At 45.9% G+C, this 22,413-nt stretch overlaps 2 protein-coding genes across 2 annotated transcripts; one reads left to right on the forward strand and one right to left on the reverse strand.

Annotated features, from left to right (window-relative positions):
• Positions 1–925: 925 nt before the first annotated feature.
• rpp40 (ribonuclease P/MRP 40 subunit) lies at positions 926–6,537 on the forward strand. The gene is made up of 8 exons (XM_061732711.1): positions 926–1,101; positions 1,358–1,502; positions 2,596–2,664; positions 2,743–2,838; positions 2,912–3,034; positions 3,172–3,337; positions 5,023–5,157; positions 5,296–6,537. The coding sequence occupies exons 1-8, from the start codon at positions 985–987 to the stop codon at positions 5,480–5,482; spliced, it is 1,038 nt and encodes a 345-aa protein (XP_061588695.1). The 5' UTR covers positions 926–984; the 3' UTR covers positions 5,483–6,537.
• Positions 6,538–7,426: 889 nt separating this feature from the next.
• Positions 7,427–19,883, reverse strand: cdyl (chromodomain protein, Y-like). Its single transcript, XM_061732698.1, has 7 exons — positions 19,689–19,883; positions 17,602–18,262; positions 17,263–17,516; positions 14,331–14,503; positions 14,040–14,250; positions 12,349–12,492; positions 7,427–8,225 (listed from the first exon to the last, which is right to left on the reverse strand). Exons 1-7 carry the CDS (start codon positions 19,710–19,712, stop codon positions 8,067–8,069), a joined length of 1,626 nt encoding a protein of 541 aa, XP_061588682.1. The 5' UTR covers positions 19,713–19,883; the 3' UTR covers positions 7,427–8,066.
• Positions 19,884–22,413: the final 2,530 nt, after the last annotated feature.

Consider the following 22,413-nt stretch of genomic DNA (forward strand, 5'->3'; position numbering starts at 1 on the left):
AGGATCATGAGTCAGGGCGGAGTTTTGCGCTCCCGCATGTGCGCTCAATTCCACGCTGATTGTGATGTACAGAGCAACCTGCGTGGATTTGAGTGTACGCACAGCTTTGTACATCTGAATTGTTTGTTACGTGTAGATTTCACGCTCGGTTTCACGTTGAAATTCCCGCACTTTTAGTACATAAGGCCCCTGGAGAGGGATTACCACAGTTGAGAGTGGCTGAACTCCAGGAGCTCGTTTAGGTGTGAACCTGGGTGGGCGAGGGATAATGTCTGGCCGTTACTGCAGGACGACATGGTGACCGGCTTCGCTCAGCATCTCCTCCTCCACCACGACTGCGGCCCAGTCTGGGACTGGGCTCTGCTGCACTGCAAGTAGAAGTAATATAAGATAAGATAGGAATTCATACATCCCAATAGAAATTTTGTGCCAGATGAAGTGCAAAAATGAAGAAGCCAGATAAAAAAAATACAACAGCATGAGTATAACATATGAAAGTAATAATATAAACTAACTGCACTTTACCACTGATTATGAAAAGAAATGTTGCAATGAAGTTGAATATTATTTTTAGCTAGGTAGATATCTACTGTACATAGAAAAATAATGTTGCAGCCAAGTTGAATCTAACTTATAGCCAAGTAAATATCTACTGTACACTGATAAAAAAGTTTTCACATACCCTGGTTCAGATGGAGTCTCTCCCTCCTCACTGTCATCAGCAATGAGTCTCCCGGGAGGCTTTTTCACCTGGGCTGACGTCCTTTGCATGTTTTAAAAACAGTTGGTTTAGCTAAAACTCTCAAAAACAATCTCCCTCAAAAAGCTATCACTCTCTGTCGATCTCCTCTCCTCTCCGCTTCCCTCGCTCAGGGTATTTTCACTTGAATTGCGGAGCTTTTAAGTTGAAAATCCCAGACCACCGGATATGAGCTGCCGGCTTCCTGTTAGCCGTTAGCGAACACGTGCTTCGCTGTTGTGAAGATGAGCGTGGACCTGAGCCGGACTCCCCGAACCCTGCTGGTGTGTGAGCGCTCCAGCTTCCTGGACGACCAGAACCGCCTCAGCACGCAGGTGGAGCAGATGCACTTCAACCACAAGGTGAAGGGAGCATGCGCAGACTGGTGGTTCTGCTCTCACACACACACACACACACACACGCGCACGCACACGCACACATGTCAGGAGCAAAGAGCAGGGCCGTTTTAGCAGGACACTGGACCAGAAGGAAGAGTGTGATTCAATACCTGAATTAATGAAGAAACAAAATAAAACAATTAAAAAGAAACAGATTTCAGTCCATCCAGTCTGCACCAACACAGAAACAGAACTGTGTTAACCCGTTTCACTTGTGCAGGTGTCTGTTCTGCTGCCCGAGTGTAGCTCCGCCCCCTCCCACCTGGAGCCAGTGTTGAGCGGTTTCAGCAGTTTCTACCTGATCAGGAATCTGCATGTCTACGAGCTGCTGAATGAGGACTTCCTGCGGAGCGCCGTCTACCAGGGTAACCACACCCGGACACGCACGCAACCACACCCGGACACGCACGCAACCACACCCGGACACGCACGCAACCACACCCGGACACGCCCTTAATCATGCGCGTAATGTAACCACACTTGGTCTTGCATGTAACTACACCTGGACCCACTTGAAACCACACACAGACACGCCCCCAACTAGTGTTGTTTTTGGCAGCCTTTGGGTCGAGCTATCATTTTAGATTTTATTAGTTTTAGTCACGTTCATTCTCCTTTTAGTTGTGTCAAGTTTCAGTCGACTAAAAGTCTGAGCGTTTTAGTTTTATTTTAGTCAGAATTGTCCATGACCATTTTAGTCGACGAAAACTGATGACATTTTAGTCTAGTTTTAGTCAAGGATTGTATTTAGCCAAAACCCATTTTACAATTCAAACAAGGTTGTCTTATTATTATTATTATATTATTGTTACCTTATAGACTCAATAATACATTCATTCCAGATACAGAAGACTCTAATTTGAGTTTACAACATTTTTTTTTCTGCATTTCTCCCCGTCTTTTTCGACGATACATTTGGTTTTCTTTTCCACGTCTATGTAGGAAGGTGTATCCAAAGATGGTCTCTTCTTCTTGTCCAAGCCCCAGAGCAGATCCCCGCGTTTCTCTATGTAACTTTGTTTTTAACTGACGTGAACCTAGAGCTCTGCGTTAACGGCATCAGCCTCTAACTCTGCAGCTGCATCTTCTGGATCTGATTCCCCGCTGCAGCAACTGGGATTGAAGACTAAAGTCACCCAGCAGCAGAATTAACCAGAGGAAACTACTGAAAACATGGACATTAAGGATCTTTGTTAGAACATTTAGTCTCATCTTGTTTTGGTCAACAAAAATGAAGACACATTTTAGTTTTTATTTTGTAATCTACATTTTAGTCTGCTTTTATTCGTCTATGATATTGCATTATATATTTAATTATCGTTATCGTCACATGACCAGCATTTTCGTTGCGTCTCATCATGTTTTCCTCAGCTGATAAAGGTTCGTTGACGATTTAGTCATAATTTTTTGTTGACGAAAGTTTACCCCCAATCACACCTGTGCTGTCGTGTGTTCCAGGAAGTGTGTGCGGCCTGTCCTACGGGACACGGATCGATGAGGATAACTGCGTCGCTCTGACACCAAACGGTAGGCTCTAGTTGCAGCAACACCACTTCCTGTTTCCCATGTCTGCCCCTCACCTGACGGGCATCTGTCTGTCCACAGGTCGCCTGACTCTGTCCTTGGACAAAGACTCGTTTGAGACGTTGGGCTTCGAGGGGAAACCGTCCTCATTCACCCACAAACGCCGCAGCAGATTTGGTATGACATCACTTCCTGTCACGTCCGGATAAATCCGGGTCGCACCTGATGTCTGTGCCTGTATGTTCTGCAGTGGTGTCGGTGGACTTGACAGACAAAAGCATGGCTCCCAGTGGGCGGGGCAATCTGAGGCTCCTTGAAGGTCTGAAGTCCCGCCTCCAGCTGCGGACAGACTTCCTGGTGTCACATCATCCAGGTGAGTGACATCATCATCCGGCTCAGGTTCAAATTTGATGGCAACTGTCACCTCGTAAAATCTGGAGAAATCTCTGTAAGCCGGGACATCGAGCTTCTTGAGCGGTACTTTGAACCTGTGATGTCGCCGCCCTGCAGGGGGAGGGGCTTCTCTGCAGCCCCTCCTGTCCCGTTGTGATTGGTCGGAGCACAGACCTGAGATCAGCCGCCGAACCCTGACAGATCTGTCGTGCCCCGTCCCTCAGTCATGTGACCCTCACAGCCTCCTGGAGTGGCTTGGTGTCGTGGACGCCGACATCAGCAGGTGAGACTTCCTGTGGCTGTAGAACACGTGACACTGTCACATGATCATTGGTCCCTGCAGGCACCTGTGTCTACTTGCTGTGTACTTTCTGTACTGCAGTGAACCTTTGCTGTACAGTAATCCCTCGTTTTTCACAGGGGTTACGTTCCAAAAAGAACCCGTGATAAGTGAAATCCGCGAAGTAGCAACCTTTTTTTTTTTTTACAATTATTATACAAGGCTTCAAATTGCGGAGATCAGCCCCGCCCCACCGCGACCCAAGTAATTGGATGTGAACAGCAGAAAATGAAAAAGGATTATGAAAAAAAAAATACAATAAGTACAGTGAGACAAAATGTGACTTGCGGGTATTTCACTGCTCTTCTGATGCCGCTGCATCCCGACTCACTCTGTAGCGTCGTTTTCTTCTGAAGCCCGCGGTGCAGGTGTGTTTTTTCGAGAGAAGAACATAGTTATTAGTAGTTGTTGTCGCTCTTTTTTTCTTCTGGGCAAAAAGATTCTTATAAACAGACATGCCACCATGGATTATATCTGAGGCCTCGTTTACACGTAGCAAAACCGTTTCCATTCGTTTTGGCCGTTCGTTTACACGAAAACGAAACTCAAAGTCACCAAAAACGATCATTTCTGAAAACTCCGGCCAAAGTGGAGATTTTCAAAAACTCAGTTTTCACGTTTGCTTGTAAACGGAGATTTAGGCTTCAGAACGTCACATTATGAGACAGAAACGTCACCAGCGTCATGTGTGCGACCTGTGTTTACAATTTGTTTGGCCACCGTTAATATTTTCTTGTATTTTACCTGTTTTATATTCTAAAGTCACACTTAAAAGTTACTCCACTTCTCTGTCACTCCAAACGAAAGACTCTCGTTCCGTCTTTGAAGTAACTGGCAGTCAAGGCTGATTTATGGTTCTGCGTTACACCAACGCAGAACCTACGGCGTAGGGTACACGGCGACGCGCACCGTACGTAGGCTACGCCGTCGATTTAACGCGGAACCATATTATTCAGGCTTCACACGTGTCATTTGTTGACGTTTTTTTCCAGGATTCTGATTGGCTAGCATGACTTTATGCTTCTCGTTACACTGCCCCCTGCAGGTTTAGCTGCTCATAGCACCTTAACAGCTTATTTATGCGGGTTTGTGTAAACAAGGGTATTTTTCAAAACGTAGAGGGGGAAATATCCGTTTTTGTAAATACGTGTGTGTTTATGTGTAAACGTGGCCTGAGACTGTAATGAACGATTCATCAAAGGGTCCCGTTCTTGATCTGCTCGCTGAAGCTCATTGGCCGTTCTCAGCTTGTTGCTAAGCGACCAACGTTATTGACACAGGAAGTGAAAGAAGCGGGGAGACTTTTTAGCCAATCAGAATGCAGAACACAAGGCACAATGCAAATCTGCAGAGCAGCGAGACCGCGCAAAGTGAACCGTGTTATAGCGAGGGATTACTGTATTTGTAAGTTTGCTGTATTTTGTGCATTCTCCCGTTTGCTTTTGTCTGTATTTGTGTACTTTTTGCTCATTTTCATATACTTCTGCTAATTTGTCTACTTCTGATGTACTTCAGTGCACTTTTGTAAATCTTTTGTGCATGGGTGGGTGTGTACATTTTGGTTATCTGCATGTACTTGAGTCTCTTCTGATCATGTGCTCAGCCATCTTCTTCTTCTGTGGTTTCAGCGAGAACTCGTCCAGCAGCTTTCTGTCGACGCTCGTTTGTCCGGAACCGAAGACTAAGCTAGCTCATGCTCTGAGCGTGTGTGTGAGCGGCCTGTTGCACCCGCAGGACGTCCACCGGCTCATCCAGCACCTCAGGTTAGCACACACACACACACACACACACACACACACACACACACACACACACACACACACACACACACACACACACACACACACACACACACGGGTCACATGACTGAGGCTCACCACTCTGACTCACCTGTCCCGCAGGACTCACCTGGACCAGTCCTGGCTGTCCGTGACTGTACACGGCTTCGCCGACAGTCCTGTGAGCTGGGGCGACCGCGAGCACGGCTTCCTGCTGGGGGGCGAGAACTTCTACAACTTGGTCATGTTTCCCGACCAAAGCTACCGCCTCCACCTGGCCGTGGGGGCGCACGACGCCTGCCCCCCGTGATGCCGACCCACCTGTCCACGCTGAACCCCAGCAGCAGGTTCCAATCCCGTTTCTGCTTTGAAGGTGCCGGCCGACTCTGGTTCTGGCACCCAGACCCAACAACCACTTCAGAACCGGACCTCTCAGCTAACCAGAGTTAAGGACCTGGATGGTCACAGAACAGACTGGTCCGCTCCAGACTCCTGCAGGGGAATTGAAACGGAACCAAAGTGGAAGTACCCGGGGACCCTGAGCTCGGGCTGAGGACCAGGATGTTCACTTTGTCTATGAATTTGAGTTATTGTTAAAAAGAGTCTACATTTAATTTAAATGAAGTTTGTAATATGGTTTGAGACAGTGTAATGGAGAATGACTGATGCTCAGAAGAGTCCTGATAGGTCACTGTGGTCATGTGATGAAGTTCTGCAGAGGACCGTGTGGGAGGTGACGCTGTAGTCTGGTTGGAGAAAAATCAACCTGATAAATGACTTCTGGCACGTTTTTGGTTTTGAATCCTTACAGAATGTTTTATTTTTCATATAACTTGTTTTCAGGCCATCTAGCTGCCACATCAAGAGATGAACGAGTCAATAAATGGAAAATAAGTTTTAAAAGGCGGTCTTGTGTGGACTTTAGAGACATTTAGCACAATTTACATCTTTATAATCAAACCCAACATGTCTCCACGTGAGGTTAGCCCTGCCCCCTTACATCCGTTCGTGCATGCAGCGTTAATGTTTCTCACATTGACTCAGCTGACATCCAGCATCGCTGTATTGAATTGAATTCTGTGCATCGTAATGGCCATTTGGAGGAAATAAAGGATCAAGACTGTACGATCAAAGAGTTACGATCAAAGTGAAACTACTATTGTAGTGCTGATTATTATGAACACAGAAAAATACGTAACTACATTTAGCTTTCTTAACCCACGCTGCATCCACTGGTGTTAGCATGCTAAACCTACACCAAAGATACTCTATACAGAAGACAACATTGACAGTAAAAGTTACTGCCAATGGTATATACTTCTGGTCTAAGTGGGCGTGGTCACCCCTCTCCCCAAATCGTTTTGGAAGTGTTGTGAACGACTATTGTCTGTTCATGTCAAAACAATAAAACTTTAATATTTGCGTCTTATTTTGCCGCTCTTTTTTTTTTATCTGCTACCTCTTACCCGTCTATCAACCCAGTACAAGATCATCGGATCAGTTTTTTTTTCCCTTCCAAAAAGACTTCAATAATAACAGTATTATTAAGTAAAGAAGCAAGTTTTATTTTAGTTTTAAATTTCAGTTTATCCGATGGGAAAACGACTTTGGCAGTTCTGCAGTGACAGAGACTCTGAATCTCTGCATCAGCACCAGAGAGGAGAGCTATCAGAGCCAAATCTCACGAGAGTGTGTTGCTCAGACAGAGACAGGTCTCAAACAAAGTTCATTTTCTCTTAATCCGTCGGTCTGAAAATTTCCATTTTGGTGTCAGAATGTTCAGAAGGTTTGTGGCTTTTGAAAAATGTGTCCCATATTTACTTAGGTTACTATGGGGTGAAGGAATTGGTAATCTGTGCTCACGTTCACTTTTTCCATAGGACTCAATAGACTCAGGACCTGCTGTCTCCTAAAGGGGCGGGGCAGTGGGGAAACCCATGTGACACAGATACAGGAAACACAACCGTAGTGGGGGATAGAGTTTATAAAACGTCTCTGCCTACACTAGATCATAAGCTACTGCTAATAAAGCATCATGTGCTTGACCTGACGTTACATCATGACTGAGGATGCTAATGGCAGTACCGTATTGTGATTTTGGTCATGTGATAAAGGCAGCAGACGGCCGTGTGGGACGTGGGCCAGTCTTGCATCCATGAGCTTCAGCGTGCAGACCCGATGTTCCTTTCACTGACTTTAGCATGTCAAGTAAAATGTTTATTACAGATTTAACTCAAACATCTGAACCTCAAGATGTTTTACGCTCCAAATAAACTTGTGGGCAGTGCTACAAATAATTCTTCAGCGATATAGACACAAATAGGAAATTGAAGGATAGAGTTTAAGACACACACCTGTTTTATTTACAGATTTTTTTTTCTTTTTTATACAAAAGAATATCTCTTAAAGTTGTTCACATTCAGCTTTGATTAAATAATGAAGTCAGATTGGAGTCCAGAATGTTTTACAAGAGTACTTTCATCACCAGCCTTCCAGCGTTCAGGTGTTCAACCTGCAGGGGGCGCTACAGGAACTCAGTTCATCTCAGTTCAGCACAGGACTGCTCCGTCTCTCAATGTACCATTCCAAAGTGTTGTTCTGACCCAGTATGAAATGGGCATGTGCAGAACTTCGGAGGCTCTTCACCGTCACATCTGTCCATTAAGCAGCTCAGGAAACACAAACCCATAAGGATCCAGGAGGGAAACCTGAGGGACCCCTGACCAGTAGCATCTAGTTGTTTCTGAGCCTAAAAGTCCAAGGTGTGTCTACGTCGTGGACAGATACACCTGAGGTCACAGACCAGGCCTGGAAAGGTTTTTAAACCAGCACCGTGTTGGAATTTTAAGTTCTTAAAAGAGGAGCTGATCAGTGATCCAGATTTGGTCCTGGTTCTAGCAGAGCTCAGTTCTCCTCTGCAGGTACTGAAGGATGGAGTCAGTCCCCTGCGAAGACCCCAACACCCTCTTCAGGGCTTCACACTCGCGCTCGTTGACCTGCTCCAGAGCACTGCGGCTGGTGTTCCTCATCAGGGCTTTGGACTCCAGCAAAACCTGCAGGAAAGGAAGTGGACCCAGAATTTATGAGTTAAGTAAAATGCAGATATTTCAGCCAATCACGGTTTAGGTTTACATTAGAGGTGGGTATAATTCATCGATGTGTCGATGCATCACGTGACGATTTGGAATCAATTAAAAAAAAAAAAAAAAGATTTTTTTTTTTTTTTTTAAGTTATCCTATCCAGATTCCAGACTGAATAAACTGCTGAATCATTTCATTTTCAAGAATGCACATTTCTTATTGTTCACTTGAAATATGGCAGATATGTTTACACTAAATACGTTTGATGGAAGTACATATCTTGTTTACTTGAATTAATGAACTCATTAAGTCCAGGGCTTGACCGTTTTCAGTGTTTTCCGCCAATAGAGGGGGCTCTCATGCAAGTGCAGCTTTCCCTGGTCAAAGTTAAGTAAGTCAAAGAGCAAATGTTTACATAGTCATAAAATAAATTATTTTGTGTCTTTGAAAAATACATGTCAAATGTTCAAAAAACCTTGTTATTTACTTAATGAGTGTTGTTAGAGGAACTGAGTTAATTGATTGGCTATTTATTTACAAACGTAGCCACAGATGACAAAATCAATCTTGTATGGAAAAAAGCATTAAAAATCACAATAATCGAAGAATCGTGGCACCAATAATCGAATCGACAATCGTTATAATCAAAGAATCGAAGCTCCAATAATCTAAATCGAATCGTGAGGTACCCTTGTTTGCACACCCCTAGTTTACATTTATCCGATAAGTTTCAGAATGTTCATGTAAATGAACATATGAGAGTTGGTTCTGGTGTTCCACCAGGGTTCTGGACTGGGACCACTTCTGTTCTTGGTACATGGGTCCACCAGAGATTATTACACATGTTTTTGTCTTTATGCTGATGACATCCAGCTGTATTTATGAAGACTCAAAATTGTATTACTTAAAGCCCAAAACGGCTTAGCTCCGCGTTATCTGCAAGACCTGATAGTAGTTTATGTTCCTAACAGAGTTCTCCGTTCTCAGAGTGCAGGTTTACTCGTAGTTCCTAGAGTATCCAAATGTAGATTTGGAGGCATCATTACTATGGAACCAACGTCCAATCTGAGTTAAGGAGGCTGACACCACCTCCACCTTTAAAACTAAACTTAAAACCTTTCTGTTTAATAAAGCCTCTAGTTAGTGTTTAGTAAACCTCTAGTTGGTGTTAGTAAACCTGTAGTTAGTGTAAACTCTAGCGTGTTAGAGTCAGTAGTCATAGCTGCAGCTAGAACAAGACTATAATAGTTAGTCTCAAACATAGCTTTGTGATATGCTGCTATAGGCCTCTGCTGCAGGGGGGCACTGACATGATCCACTGGGCGGTGCCTCTCACCCCTCCTTTTCTTCTCTTCCATTTATTAATTATAAGTATCTCTTAGCCATCACTGTTGTCCATCGTTCTTGTAGTGTGTTGTGCTGGTCTGCCCCCTCTCCTCTCTGTTCTTCATTCTCTCAGTCTGTTTTCTCTTTTCCTGCTCTTCCCAGCTGGCCTCCGGCAGGAGGGTCGCCCTTTATGATCCAGGTTTCTTCCCTCCTAAAGGGGACTTTTCTTTAATACTGTTTGGCTTAAGGTTTTTCTCCCACTGGGAGAGTTTTTTAGCTGCCACTGTTTATGTTGTGTTTATATAATAATTGCCCGGGGTCATGTTCTGGTATCTGGAAAGATCCTAGAGACAACTTCTGTTGGAATAGACGCTATTTAAATAAAATACAATTGAACTCATGAGACTCCAGATTTACAGAAGCTGCAGGCTGCTCTCAGAGATGTCAAAGTCTGGCTGACCGCTCGTTTTCTATTTTTAAATTTAAGTAAAACTCAAAGTCATTGTTTTGGCCCAAACGATTACAGTGATTTATTACTCTGGAGGCCTTAGCTTCTAGTTCTACTTTGAGGAACCTTGCAGTCATATCTGATCAGGATTTGTTGTTCAAGTCAGACATCAAACTGGTCTAGGGGGGCTTACCCGGTACCTTCATCCAAGAAGAATCAAGAACGTCCTTTCTCAAACTGAAAAAAGTGATCTAAACATCTGTTGCATTCAACCTCGACTACAGTCAGATGTACAGATCTCTGACTGGTACCTCCTAAAGACGGTGAGAGCTCCTAAGCAGCACCTCTTGGAGACGGTAGGTGCTTGTACACTAGCGTTCTGTAACATTCAAATAAAAGTGGGCCACCAATTTTACATCACCGGCCCTTACATGCTGGACCAAACAACCCTGCGAACGTGCATCCTGCCATACACCAAACAGGCATCCTGGACAGAGAGTACTTCTCAACATCGTGTGTGAAACGCGATGTGTGTTTTTGGTCCATTTTTTAGTAATCAGATACCTGGCTCTGGGTAACGACTAATACGACTACTAATTCCATTAACAGTAGCCGATGTAGCACTAATGCCAGGCAGCTGATTCAGTCTTTCAACCCATGAACCTCCATTTCTCCAGCTGCATGGCCCCTTTAACCTCCTGAACTGCACTTGAAAGCCTCTATAACAGCATTAAAATGCTGTCTTATCTGCACCTACTTTGTGATCTGCTATGTTACTGGAGCTTGATTTTATTCCTCTGTTGTAAGTTGCTTCTGATAAAAGCACCCCCTAAGTGTGATGCATAGCTGTAAATGCTCAGAGATCCTGATAGCAATGTTTCTGACAGGATCAGTAGGTGACACACAACTCTATATTTCAGTGTCACCACATGACTACAGTCCCTTACTCTCATTGAGTAACTGTATTCATCAAATCAATGAGTGGATGTGCCAGAATTCTCTGCAGCTAAATGCTAAAAGACAAAGGTGATCATTTTTGGCCCTAAAAATGAAAGCGTTCATCATGGCTCATTGACAGCTACAAATCAAGCCAGAAATCTTGGTGTAATTATTGACTCAGAGCTGAACTTCAACAGCCATCTAAAGTTTATCACTAAATCTGCCTATTACCACCTAAAAAACATTGCTAGAATTAAGGGGTTCCTGTCTAAACAAGACATGGAAAAACGTATTTTCAGTAGGTTGGATTATTGCAATGGCATCTTTACAGGCCTTTACAAGAATCTATCAGCCAGCTGCAGCTGATCCAGAACGCCGCCAGAGTCCTTACAAACTTGTCTGTCTATGGTCCAGGAAACTGGACCATATTACACCGGTCATGAAATCACTACACTGGCTTCCAGTGAGTCAAAGGATAGAGTTTAAAATCTTACTGCTGGTCTACAAAGCACTGAATTGTCCTGGACCAGAATCCATGCTGGATCTGTTAGTTCCCTATGAAGCTCCCAGACGCCTGAGGTTGCCTCTTTTCTTATCATTTTATTTGTTATTTACTGTTTAATTGTGTCTTGCTGCTTTTAATGTTGATGTAAAGCACTTTGAATTACCTTGTGTTGAAATGTGCTATACAAATAAACTTGCCTTGGGTACTAGCATCAGAATCAGAACAGCTCTCCTCTCTCTTGTTGGTACCAGAGTCATTGTTCCATACTTGGTTCTCAGTCTACAGGCTTACAGGACTGTCTCAGAAAATTAGAATATTGTGATAAAGTCCTTTATTTTCTGTAATGCAAAAATGTCATTAATTCTGGATTCATTACAAATCAACTGAAATATTGCAAGCCTTTTATTATTTTAATATTGCTGATCATGGTTTACAGCTTAAGAAAACTCAAATATCCTATCCCAAAAAATTAGAATATTCTGGGAATCTTAATCTTAAACTGTAAGCCATAATCAACAATATTAAAATAATAAACGGCTTGCAATATTTCAGTTGATTTGTAATGAATCCAGAATGTATGACTTTGTAATTGCATTACAGAAAATAAAGAACTTTATCACAATATTCCAATTTTCTGAGACAGTCCTGTACTTCTGAATTTCAGAGTATCCAGGTCCACAATGGGGGCAGAACCTTTGTCATGTGGAACCAGTGGCTGGTTCAGGCATGAAACATTATCACCCTCTCAGCTTTTAACCCTACAATGATGATCTCCCTGATTTATTTTTGATATCACATATTTGCTTTTATTTTTCTCAAATAAATTTTCAGTTGCTCTACTTTATCTTATTTGTGTACGTGTGTGTGAGACACCCACCTGGGGGTCGACCGCCACCAGTTCTTTGATCCGCTGCATCACTTCCTGGGTGAAGGTTCCAGGCCACATAACCTGAGACACCAGACCTTTAGAACACGCTTCCTGAGCCGTCAGCTTCCTGCCGCTCAGCAGCAGCTCGTTAGCCTGAAGGATGGAGGGAAGAGGAAGTCAGAGACTGTACCAGAGGAACAGGACACGCCCCCTGTGATGTCACCCACAGGTTACTGAAGTCTCTTCCAATGATTCCATATCGCTTTATATGATTATGTCCACGCAGAGCTGCAGCAAACAGAGACTGAGGCTTAAGAAAGTAACGATGGAAGAAAAAAACGGGATAGTGACTGTTGAAGTTTAGCTCAACATTGGATCAATAGCGACAAGGGCTGAACGATTAATTGCATTTGCGATAATATCGCGATGTGATAAAACGAGATTTTCTAACCGCAAAGGCTGTGATCTGGTCATGTGATCTGGTCATGTAATGTGCGAGTGAGCAGAGCGGGAAGAGCAGAGCCGGCAGGGAAAAAAAGTCAACAGTAACCTAAATCTACCATGGCCTCAGTGTTAGGGCTCGTAACCATGGCTACCATGGCCTCAATGTTAGGGCTCGTAACCATGGCTACCATGGCCTCAGTGTTAGGGCTCGGCCGGGCGGGGCATTCCTCCGAGAGCGGGCTGCGGAGGAAATACATGAGTGCGGAGTCTGCGTGGCGAGGAGCTGCGCGCGGCGACGAGCACGAGCCGGGCGCGCGTCGGCGGACAGTGAGTCGCGCTCTGAGCCACAGCTGCAGCTCATCAGGAGGAGAGGTTAAAGAGCAGCTGCCAGTTGTTCATTGCTGGTTCGTTTTGTTAACTCTGAGCTTTGTTGGTTTGTTTGTTTGCTGGTGTTTTTTTTTTTTCTCCCTGTGATTTTTGAGTTACTTGTGAAGAAGTTCTGACTTCCCTGTGAGGAAGGTTTGTTGTTCCCTGTGGGAGTTTTTTTTTGTGTTTTTCTATTAAACTATGGCTCGTTTTGGCTAAAGTTTAACCCGGTTTGGTGTCTTGCGATTGGGTTCAGAGAGAACGACCCATAACACTCGTGTGTACAGATGTGTGTAGACGTTAAAGAGGTAAAGCCACAGATTTGTTTTCTTTATTGTTGTAATCTGTGCTTTAAATACAGCTGACATTGTTTATTATAAAACAGACTGATTTATTGCTTGTGTAGTTGAAAAATACATGAGAACAGGACCTTGAAAAAATAATCGCATATTAAATCGCAATCGCAATATTGAGGGAAAAAAAATCGCAATTAGATTATTTTCAAAAATCGTTCAGCCGTACTAGCAACTGAGAACAAAGAAAGAGGTTGCACACATCCAATATCTCAACAGGTGCTGGTCTCAAAACATAGATGCAGGAAAAAACAAGAGAGGAGACCGCACACTTTTGCTCCCTAGTGCAAAACTAGGTCTTAAATTCACCATCATAATATCATTTTGGAATAAGTGCATGCACTTTTCTCAGTGCTGAGTCATGCAAAGAGCTGGACAAATCATCTAACTCATTCTGATGAGCAATTAGGTTTACTAAAGCAAGAAGCAAAACTGGAGGTTGAACCCATGGATAAGTATGTATGAGTATGGTTGAGGAGTACAGAAGATAAGGAGCGTAAGTGTTCAGCTAAGCTCAGTCGTGGAAGGTGGACCCACCGAGGCAAGGCCCATGATGCGCGGGAATGTGAAGGACGAGCATGCGTCAGGAGTCTGGCCGCAGGATGTGTATGGCGTCTGGAACCACGCCTTCTCATTGGCCCACACTACATCACAGAGTGGCAGGAGGGCGGCCCCCAGGCCCACTGCTGGTCCATTAACCGCCACTACAATGGGCTTCCTGAACTGGATGAAGGTGTTAACAAAGGTCCTGAGGAGGAGACCAAGTTGAGAGGACCCAATAAACAATGACATCATGCAGCGCTGCTGTGTGTGCATCGGAGGACTCACCTGATGGTCTCCGCCATCTTGATGCTCTCCTTCTTCCTGTCGTCTGTCAGCCGTCTGATGAAATACAGGAAGTCAAGGCCACAGCAGAAGACATTGCCAACGGCACCCAGTAACACCAGTTTACTGTCATCTGATGCTGCCGTTGCCATGGCGCTCTGGATCTCCTTCATCACCTGACAAAGAATACAGAGTATCAGTGGTTAGGTGTCTGAGTCACGCACAAACATTCAACATAGAGTAGGGCAACTTGCAGTTTCCATAATGACCAAGGGAGACTGGATTCAGACCTGCAGTTCCTTTACCGACCACTAGAAACAGATCCAGACCTACAGGTGTCTACTGACCACTAGCGTCTGGATCTAATCACTTCCATTGGCCTCCATGTTAAAATGTCCAGCTTTAAAACAGAAATAAACATATTTACCATCTGAATAAAAAAAAAAGTCTCCAGATAAGATTTCACATCCATGAATTAGGGTTGTGGATTTTAGATTGACAGCTGGCATAGCTAATGGTTTTACTGGTATCACTTCAGCTTCTTACCACTGTTCTGACTTCTGATAAAGGTGTACTGTATTTTCAGCACTATAAGGCACATAAGATCCTTAATTTTTTTCCTCAAAAATCAGCCTTGTTTATGAATTTTGTTGTTCTTACTGACCTCGAATCAATTTTATGTGGTACACAACGCTCAAAAATCTGTCAAAATGTTTTAGTGAGACTTTGGTAGCAATGAAGCCGCTCCGCTGGATTGACTGATTGTTGGACTGTTCAGGTGACATTGTATTAAAGTCAGTCCTCGGTTGGATATGGGTGGCAACATCAGAAAGCGTTAGATCATTAATTATGTAGTGCTAGGAAGCCACCACCATCCAACAGCTAGTCAACGTTACCTTACTGTAATTAGTCCTCAAGCCAACGTTGGGTTTTTAGAGTAAACCCAAATCAAATCTGTATCACAATCCAATTATAATCAAATGTTGGAATACAACGTTGTTCCAACCTCACACTAATGGCGCTTATCCACTAGTACCTACTCAGCGCGCCCCAACTCGGGACGCCTCGTCACGCCTCCACCCGCTTTGTCCTCGTTTGTTTTTCGACACCCAGGTGAGAAGTGGGCGGGTTGGGGTGAAGCTGCTGTGACGTACTCGATTGCGCAACCCCTTTGTTTGTGTCGGTGTTGATGAGAAATCAGATGGAGCCGCGAGCGGCTGAGAAGTGACTGAGCGGCTGGTGGATCTGATCGTTCCTTATTGCTCGTCTACATCCCTTTTTAATTATCTCGTCAGCCACCAGGTTTATGAACATCTGCACCTCAGAGTTGGATCACGTTTGCGCTGTATAATAAAATCGCTGCGAGCCGGGAGTCGTTCTCGCGCTGACTCCCCGCTTCCTGATTCAAACGTCTGACGGCCCCGCCCCCCGACCAATCGATGGTGTGGAGGGTGGTGACGTCAGATACAGGGCCGACTCGGCACGCTTAGAACCTCGGCAGAATAGGTACGAAAAAAGTACCTACTTGGCCAGCCTTTACCCGTCTCAGCCCGTGGTGGAGAAGCGCAAGATGGGGGCGTGGCCAGTAGAAGCGCGCAGAGTAGGTACTCGCCCGTAGTACGACTCTTACCTCCGCCACTTTTTATTTGTGGATTGTTGGAAGATGAATGATTTTAAATGTGAGTGTATTTTTCTGTATTTAGTTACAACTGAACGATATTCTAAGTTATTATCAATGAGATGAATAAAGTTCGACTTACGAGACTGTTTTGTTTTGGTTTATATATGTTTTATCATGCGCCTTATAACCGGGTGCGCCTAATGGTCCACAAAATACGGTACTAGATCATTCTTATTTGAGAGGAAATACATGTTGTGTTATTGCAGTGACTGGTTGTGGGTCAGTCTGGAAGGGTCTGAAGATGAAAATTAGCTGAGGGCAGTCAGCTGGTGCTAGCTGAGTGTTGGATATATGCAGAGTTAATTTTTGATGTTGCCACCAAAATAGTATTTGAGAAGGGGAGTCCATGTTGCAAACGCTGGCCAGCAGGTCTGCAACCAACCAGGTCATGCATAAAGAGATGTGAGGTGGCCACATCTGCCTTCTGAGAAAAAAACAAACATTTTCTTGCATTGAAACAGTATTTCTATGCAATTATGAACTTGATCTTCCATTGCAACCCTCTGCCACCACAACGAGGTAGTGGCTCTATACCACGATCCACACATCAGGTTAATCCACCTGAAGAAAAATAACAATGTGGGTTCATCAAGAACCAAACATCAGACGTCTACCATCCATCATTTTCTATACCCGTTGAATCCTGTGAGGGTCATGGGAGTCTGCCAGGTGCCCATCCCAGCTCCTTAAAGATGCGAGGCAGGGGTTCACCCTGGACAGTTCCCCAATTCTATCACAGGGTCACATATGCAGACAAACAACCAGACACACTCACACCTACGGGCAATTTAGAATAATCAATTAACCTACTACGCATGTTTTTGGACGGAGTACCCGGAGGGAACCCACACAAGCACGGGGAGAACATACATGACTCCCACCAGGCTCGGGAGTCAAACCAGGGACCTTCCTGCTGCGAGGCAACAGTGTTGCCACCGATACGAGGCATGGTTGCAGTGCTGGGAGATGATGTTTTAAAGATGGAGACTAGAGGATTTATTCCAGGTTTGGTAGTTTGAACACATGGGGATGTGGCCGACCACAGGACGGGGTGTGTTCTGTGGGGGCGTGGCCTCACGTCAAGGTCGTGTGGTCACATCTCAGGATTGACCATGTTCTACCGTATTTGGGGGTGTGGTCTTACCTCAAGGCCGTAAGGGCTGGGGGGGGTCACCCTTGGATTTAGTGTGTTCTGTGTGGGGGCAGGGCCTCAACTTTATTTTAAGCGTTTTCTTGGTGGGGGTGTGGTCTCACCTCAGGGTTGAGTGTGTTGTTCTCAGAGCTCTTGGTGGATAGGAGGATGTGAGTGAAACCATCTTGTTTTTTCACGACAATGTCGCGATAACGGTAGGCGCTCTCCGTCTGTCGAACGCTGAACCTTAGCCGTTTGTCGAAGGCAGACCGTTCCTCCAGACGACGTTTGCCCATCACGCTGGTTGCCCCAGCAACGGCGGCCTGCAGACCTGATATCCTGGCAGCAGCACCGGCCTGCATCAGTGGAAACGTACCTGCAAGAGGCGTGCATGAAAACATCCTGAGACTCTTCAATGACAGGGTCATTTCAGATTCTGATCAGGGTGGTTGAGGCCTCACCTGAGCCACTCAGAGAGCGCATGGCAGCGGGCGTGACGGGGACCCGGGGCAGGGTCTGGGGGTTCTGGCTCCGGGGTCTGGTCCCCATGCGGGCCCTCTCCTCTCCGGGGCCCAGCTGGAGCGCGGGTTTCTCCAGCAGGGCCACCTCAGGTGGGACCAGATGCGTCTCTTGCTCCTCCAGGCTGTGAGCCGCCTCACTGGGCGACTCCTCTGAATCCGGACGGCTGTTCATTGGACTCTTGGGGACTAGGATCTTGATCCCGGACTTGGAGAGGTCCACGCTGTGGCGGGCAGGACCCGCCAAAGACATAACGCTGCTGCTGAAAGTGCCAGTGGGCCCCGACTGCGGTGAGGGCAGCTGGCTGAGAAGAGTTTTCACCTGGTCACAGGCTGAAGATCCCCCTCTGGTGATGTCGCCGCTGAGGCTGGGGGCCGGCGGTCTGTGGCCGTGACTGTGGTGGTGGCCGCGGGTGGAGCGCAGTAAGGTGCAGTCTCTCTGGCGCTCGGCGTACTGGCGGTTGAACTCGTGTACATAGTTCAGGCAGGTAGACAGGTGAGTCTCGGGCTCCCAGGTGTCTCCGTCAGATCCATAGCCCCGCCACCTGACCAGGTACTCCACCTTCCCCTTCCTGTTCCTCCTCCGATCCACAATGCGCTCCACCTGCAGGACAACAGAGCAGCATCATCGGCCCTGTCCCAATACTCCCCCTACCCCTCGTTTTCATCCCTTCCCCTAAATTTTGCGCGTTCCCGTGAGGGTAGTGGTGTCCCAATTCCTCTTTTCACCTAGGGGGAGTGGAGAAAATGAGGGCGAGTGGCTATGAATTGTCCCTTCAGAGCGAGGGTTTTCAGATGCACATTTCCCAGAATGCTTTTCGTCATCATTGAATCCAAAAAAAAACATGGCGGACATTTCTTATTTTTTAGTGAATAAAATCAATATTTTGAGTTAGTTTCTGCATAAAAATGAGTTTTGATTACATTTCTAGCGAGAAATATATATTTTACTTTCATAATATTCACTCAGTGAATGTACATAATCACTAGTTTTCCCGTTTGCCGAAGATCACGCTGAAATAAAGGGATTTATGGTTCCGCGTTACACCAACGCAGAACCTACGGCGTACCCTACGCCGTAGGTTCTGCGTCGATCAGTTCTGGAGCCGGCAGGCAGAAATCTCGAAATTTTCGGAACAAATTTCTTAACAGGCGTAGCTACAACTGTTAGATTTCATCTATTAAACCAACATTTATCTTCCTAAATGATTTATTTCAGCCAGCTGTAATTCTCCACAGAGCTGCAGGTTTCTCCCCGGGACGACGGCGCAGGTTGACCCGGCGATCACGTCTGTACTCCGGCTGCTGCTGCTGCGCCCCGGACCGGCGGCTCTTATCTCCGAAAACATCAGATCAAATTTCTTAACCAGCGTTATTTGGATAAACTGAGTCCAGGTTGGGGATCTTAACGGTTACTTTTACGCCTGAAAAAATATTAAAACTTAATAAAGTGGCATATTAACAGCGCTTCAGCTGAAATTAAAACAGCTTTTGGCTCTCAGCTTCCTGATTTTAGGGGTGGTGCTGAAAGTAGGGGTAGTGGGAGTATTGGGACAGACCCCTGGGAAGATTTCAAGTGCCCTAAAATCTGTCCCTTCTTTTTTAGGGGTAGAGGTAGAAAGTAGGGGGAGTATTGGGATTGGGCCATCATCATCATCACCTCCTCCATCATGAGGACGTTCATCACGTCATCAGCAGGTGACCCTGACATCACGGGTCCATCCACCTGTTGACCCTCCCCCCTGGACGTCTCTGCTGCAGCTCTCTCTGCAGATCTGTCGGTTGAGTCAAGTGTGAGAAAGTTTTACCAAACTTTCTCTGACGTCACCCTCCCATCAGCCGACGCTAACAGCGGCTAACAGCAGCCGCCGCCGGCCGCGGCGGGATCCGGTCTAAACCGGTCTCTGGGCCGGTGAGACGGGCACCTCCCTGCCCCGCCGGGCTCTACTTCCCACCACTTTTCATCACTTTCCCCCTTCACTTCACTCCGGAAACTTCTCCGTTAGTTGGTTAGCATTAGCTCGCCTCACCTCGTAGAACTGCTCCGTCGCCATGGAGACCGGGCAGGTAACCGGCGGCTTCCAGAAGCTTCTTCACGCGCGCGGCGTCATCGGGGACGCGCTTCGAATGTGGGTCCGCGTGCGGGCTGCGTGGTGTCACCGCGGGGCTGCTGTCTGCTCGCTGCTAGCTGGCCCGGGGAGCGGGGGACGTCCGGCCCGCCTCCACAATAAGAGCCCCGCTGGGGGAGAGACCGACTCCAGAATAAAAGCCCCGCTAGGGGAGAGACCGACTCCACAATAAAAGCCCCGCTAGATTCCAGACCGACTCCACAATAAAAGCCCCGCTAGATTCCAGACCGACTCCAGAATAAAAGCCCCGCTAGGTTCCAGACCGACTCCAGAATAAAAGCCCCGCTATGTTCCAGACCGACTACACAATAAAAGCCCCGCTATGTTCCGATTCCGATTTTTGCAAACCAGATCGAAACCACCTCCGGGAGGTAGTTTCATATCGCATTCATATCAGGAGGAGAGGCTGCCGCATTTGGGCAGATGCGTCTCAGTCTGAACAGCTCCAAACACTCAGATCGGATATGACTGTCCCAGACGCTCCAAACCACCCGCCCATTTCCAGTTGTGGAGCTACTCATCCTTTCACAGAGAGCATGTACAATCTCTGATGTCACGTCAAAAACTATTATTTGTAGTTTAAGTGTTGCAAATTCACATTACAAATCATGTTTTAATAGCAGAAAAAAAGACTGCATTTCCACGTACGGTGCGGGTCGCCGCGTACCCTACGCCGTAGGCTCTGCGTCGGTGTAACGCGGAACCATAAATCAGCCTTCAGTCGCGCTGAGAGCCTGAACCTGCAGCCCGTCAGCTCATCAGGAGGAGAGGCTGCCAGTTGTTCATTGCTGGTTCGTTTTGTTAACTCTGAGCTTTGTTGGTTGGTTTGTTAGTTTGCTGGTGGTTTTGTTCTGAACACTTTTCTCTGTTTCTCATTTGGGACGCCGGGTCCCTCCGCCGAGACACAACTTTTGCGGTATGCGTTCATTGTTATGTCTAAAAATGATGCGCAGTGCCGACCCAATCAGAAACGGTACAGATATTTTGGGATTTTTTTATATATAAAAAAAATACATGACTTCACACAATACTGGGTGACAATACTGGGTGACGCCTCCGCTCCGACGTCGTTGCTACGGCAACCCGTCAGATCAGTCAATGATGTGGCCCAGTCTGAACAGAGCCAGATCTGAGAAGGAATCAGATATGAATCAGATTTGCCTGCAGTCTGAACGTGGCCTAAAAGCCCCGCTAGGTTCCAGACCGACTCCACAATAAAAGCCCCGCTATGTTCCAGACCGACTCCACAATAAAAGCCCCGCTAGGTTCCAGACCGACTCCACAATAAGAGCCCCGCTAGGTTCCAGACCGACTCCACAATAAAAGCCCCGCTATGTTCCAGACCGACTCCACAATAAGAGCCCCGCTAGGTTCCAGACCGACTCCACAATAAGAGCCCCGCTAGGTTCCAGACCGACTCCACAATAAAAGCCCTGCTAGGTGCGAGACCGACTCCAGAATAAAAGCAGAAAGTGCAGAAAACGAGGAACTAAAAAAAGACTAATGACAATTGGTGACAGTTACTGTAGTGTGCGTGGTGTACTGCGTAGCATGGTATCCTGGTAAGCCATCCTGTTTGCCTCTGTCTGAAAATGGTTCATGAGGTGGTTCCGCACCTCACAACCAAGTTTTGTGACCCGCTCAGCAGAGAGGCGTCCTGTGGGGAGGAGGTTGGTATCTCCTGCCACCTGCTCCATCCATTCACCCGGATCATTTCTGGAATCCACAAAGGTGCTGGGGATGATACCTGGCTTGTTTGGAGCGGTTCAGACCACAGAGATAATTGTGGACAGCAACACACGCCTTTGTCACAACTTCTGCTGTCTCCAAACTGCACTCCATAGCCTTCCCAAACACCCTCCACCGTGCAGCCAGGATGCCAAAGGCGTTTTCTCGTCATGCTCTGGAGTGGCTGTAATTGTAAACACGCTCCTCTGCAGACAAGTTGGTGCCTGATGAAATAATTGGGATTTATCGTTACCTGATGTTATTCCAAATCACAAACTTGATATATGTAACATGAATGTCCTCACCTGAATATGGTTCCATTAAATTAATCTTTAGAGGGAATGCCTCGTGACCTACAAAGACTGGGGGACACAGCACCTCACGTCCAGGTAGGGCAGATGGTGGCGGTAGGGAAAGGTTCCCCTGGATGAGCTGGGACCCAAAGGCACTTGTTGTTAACACCCCCTGGGCGTGAGTCTCTCTCACACCCAGAAGCGCCTATGTCCACAACAGTGAACCTGTACCTGCCATCACACACCGCCATAAAACAGTTTAAGATAACTCCTAATTAAATGCTTTTATTAAAGCAATATTTATCTTCAGTGTCAAATGTTGCTTCGCTAATCCATAGGATCCTCTGAAGTTCACGACTGGCCACAGCCACATATAAAACCACGCCTTCCTTTGAATAAGAACATGAAATGTAAAAGAGCCATGAAATAAAATAGTGTCGTGAAATGTAATACGTAAGCGTGGCATTACAAAATAAAAGTGTCATGAAATAAATAATTATACGAATATGAAATAATTTATCATGAAATAAAAAGTTATAAAAAAATAACGATTTTATTAATATATTTTGTATTTATTTAATTGAATATTTCATAATTTAAGTATT

Source organism: Cololabis saira, chromosome 10 (assembly GCF_033807715.1).
Source record: "Cololabis saira isolate AMF1-May2022 chromosome 10, fColSai1.1, whole genome shotgun sequence".
Lineage (NCBI taxonomy): Eukaryota > Metazoa > Chordata > Actinopteri > Beloniformes > Belonidae > Cololabis > Cololabis saira.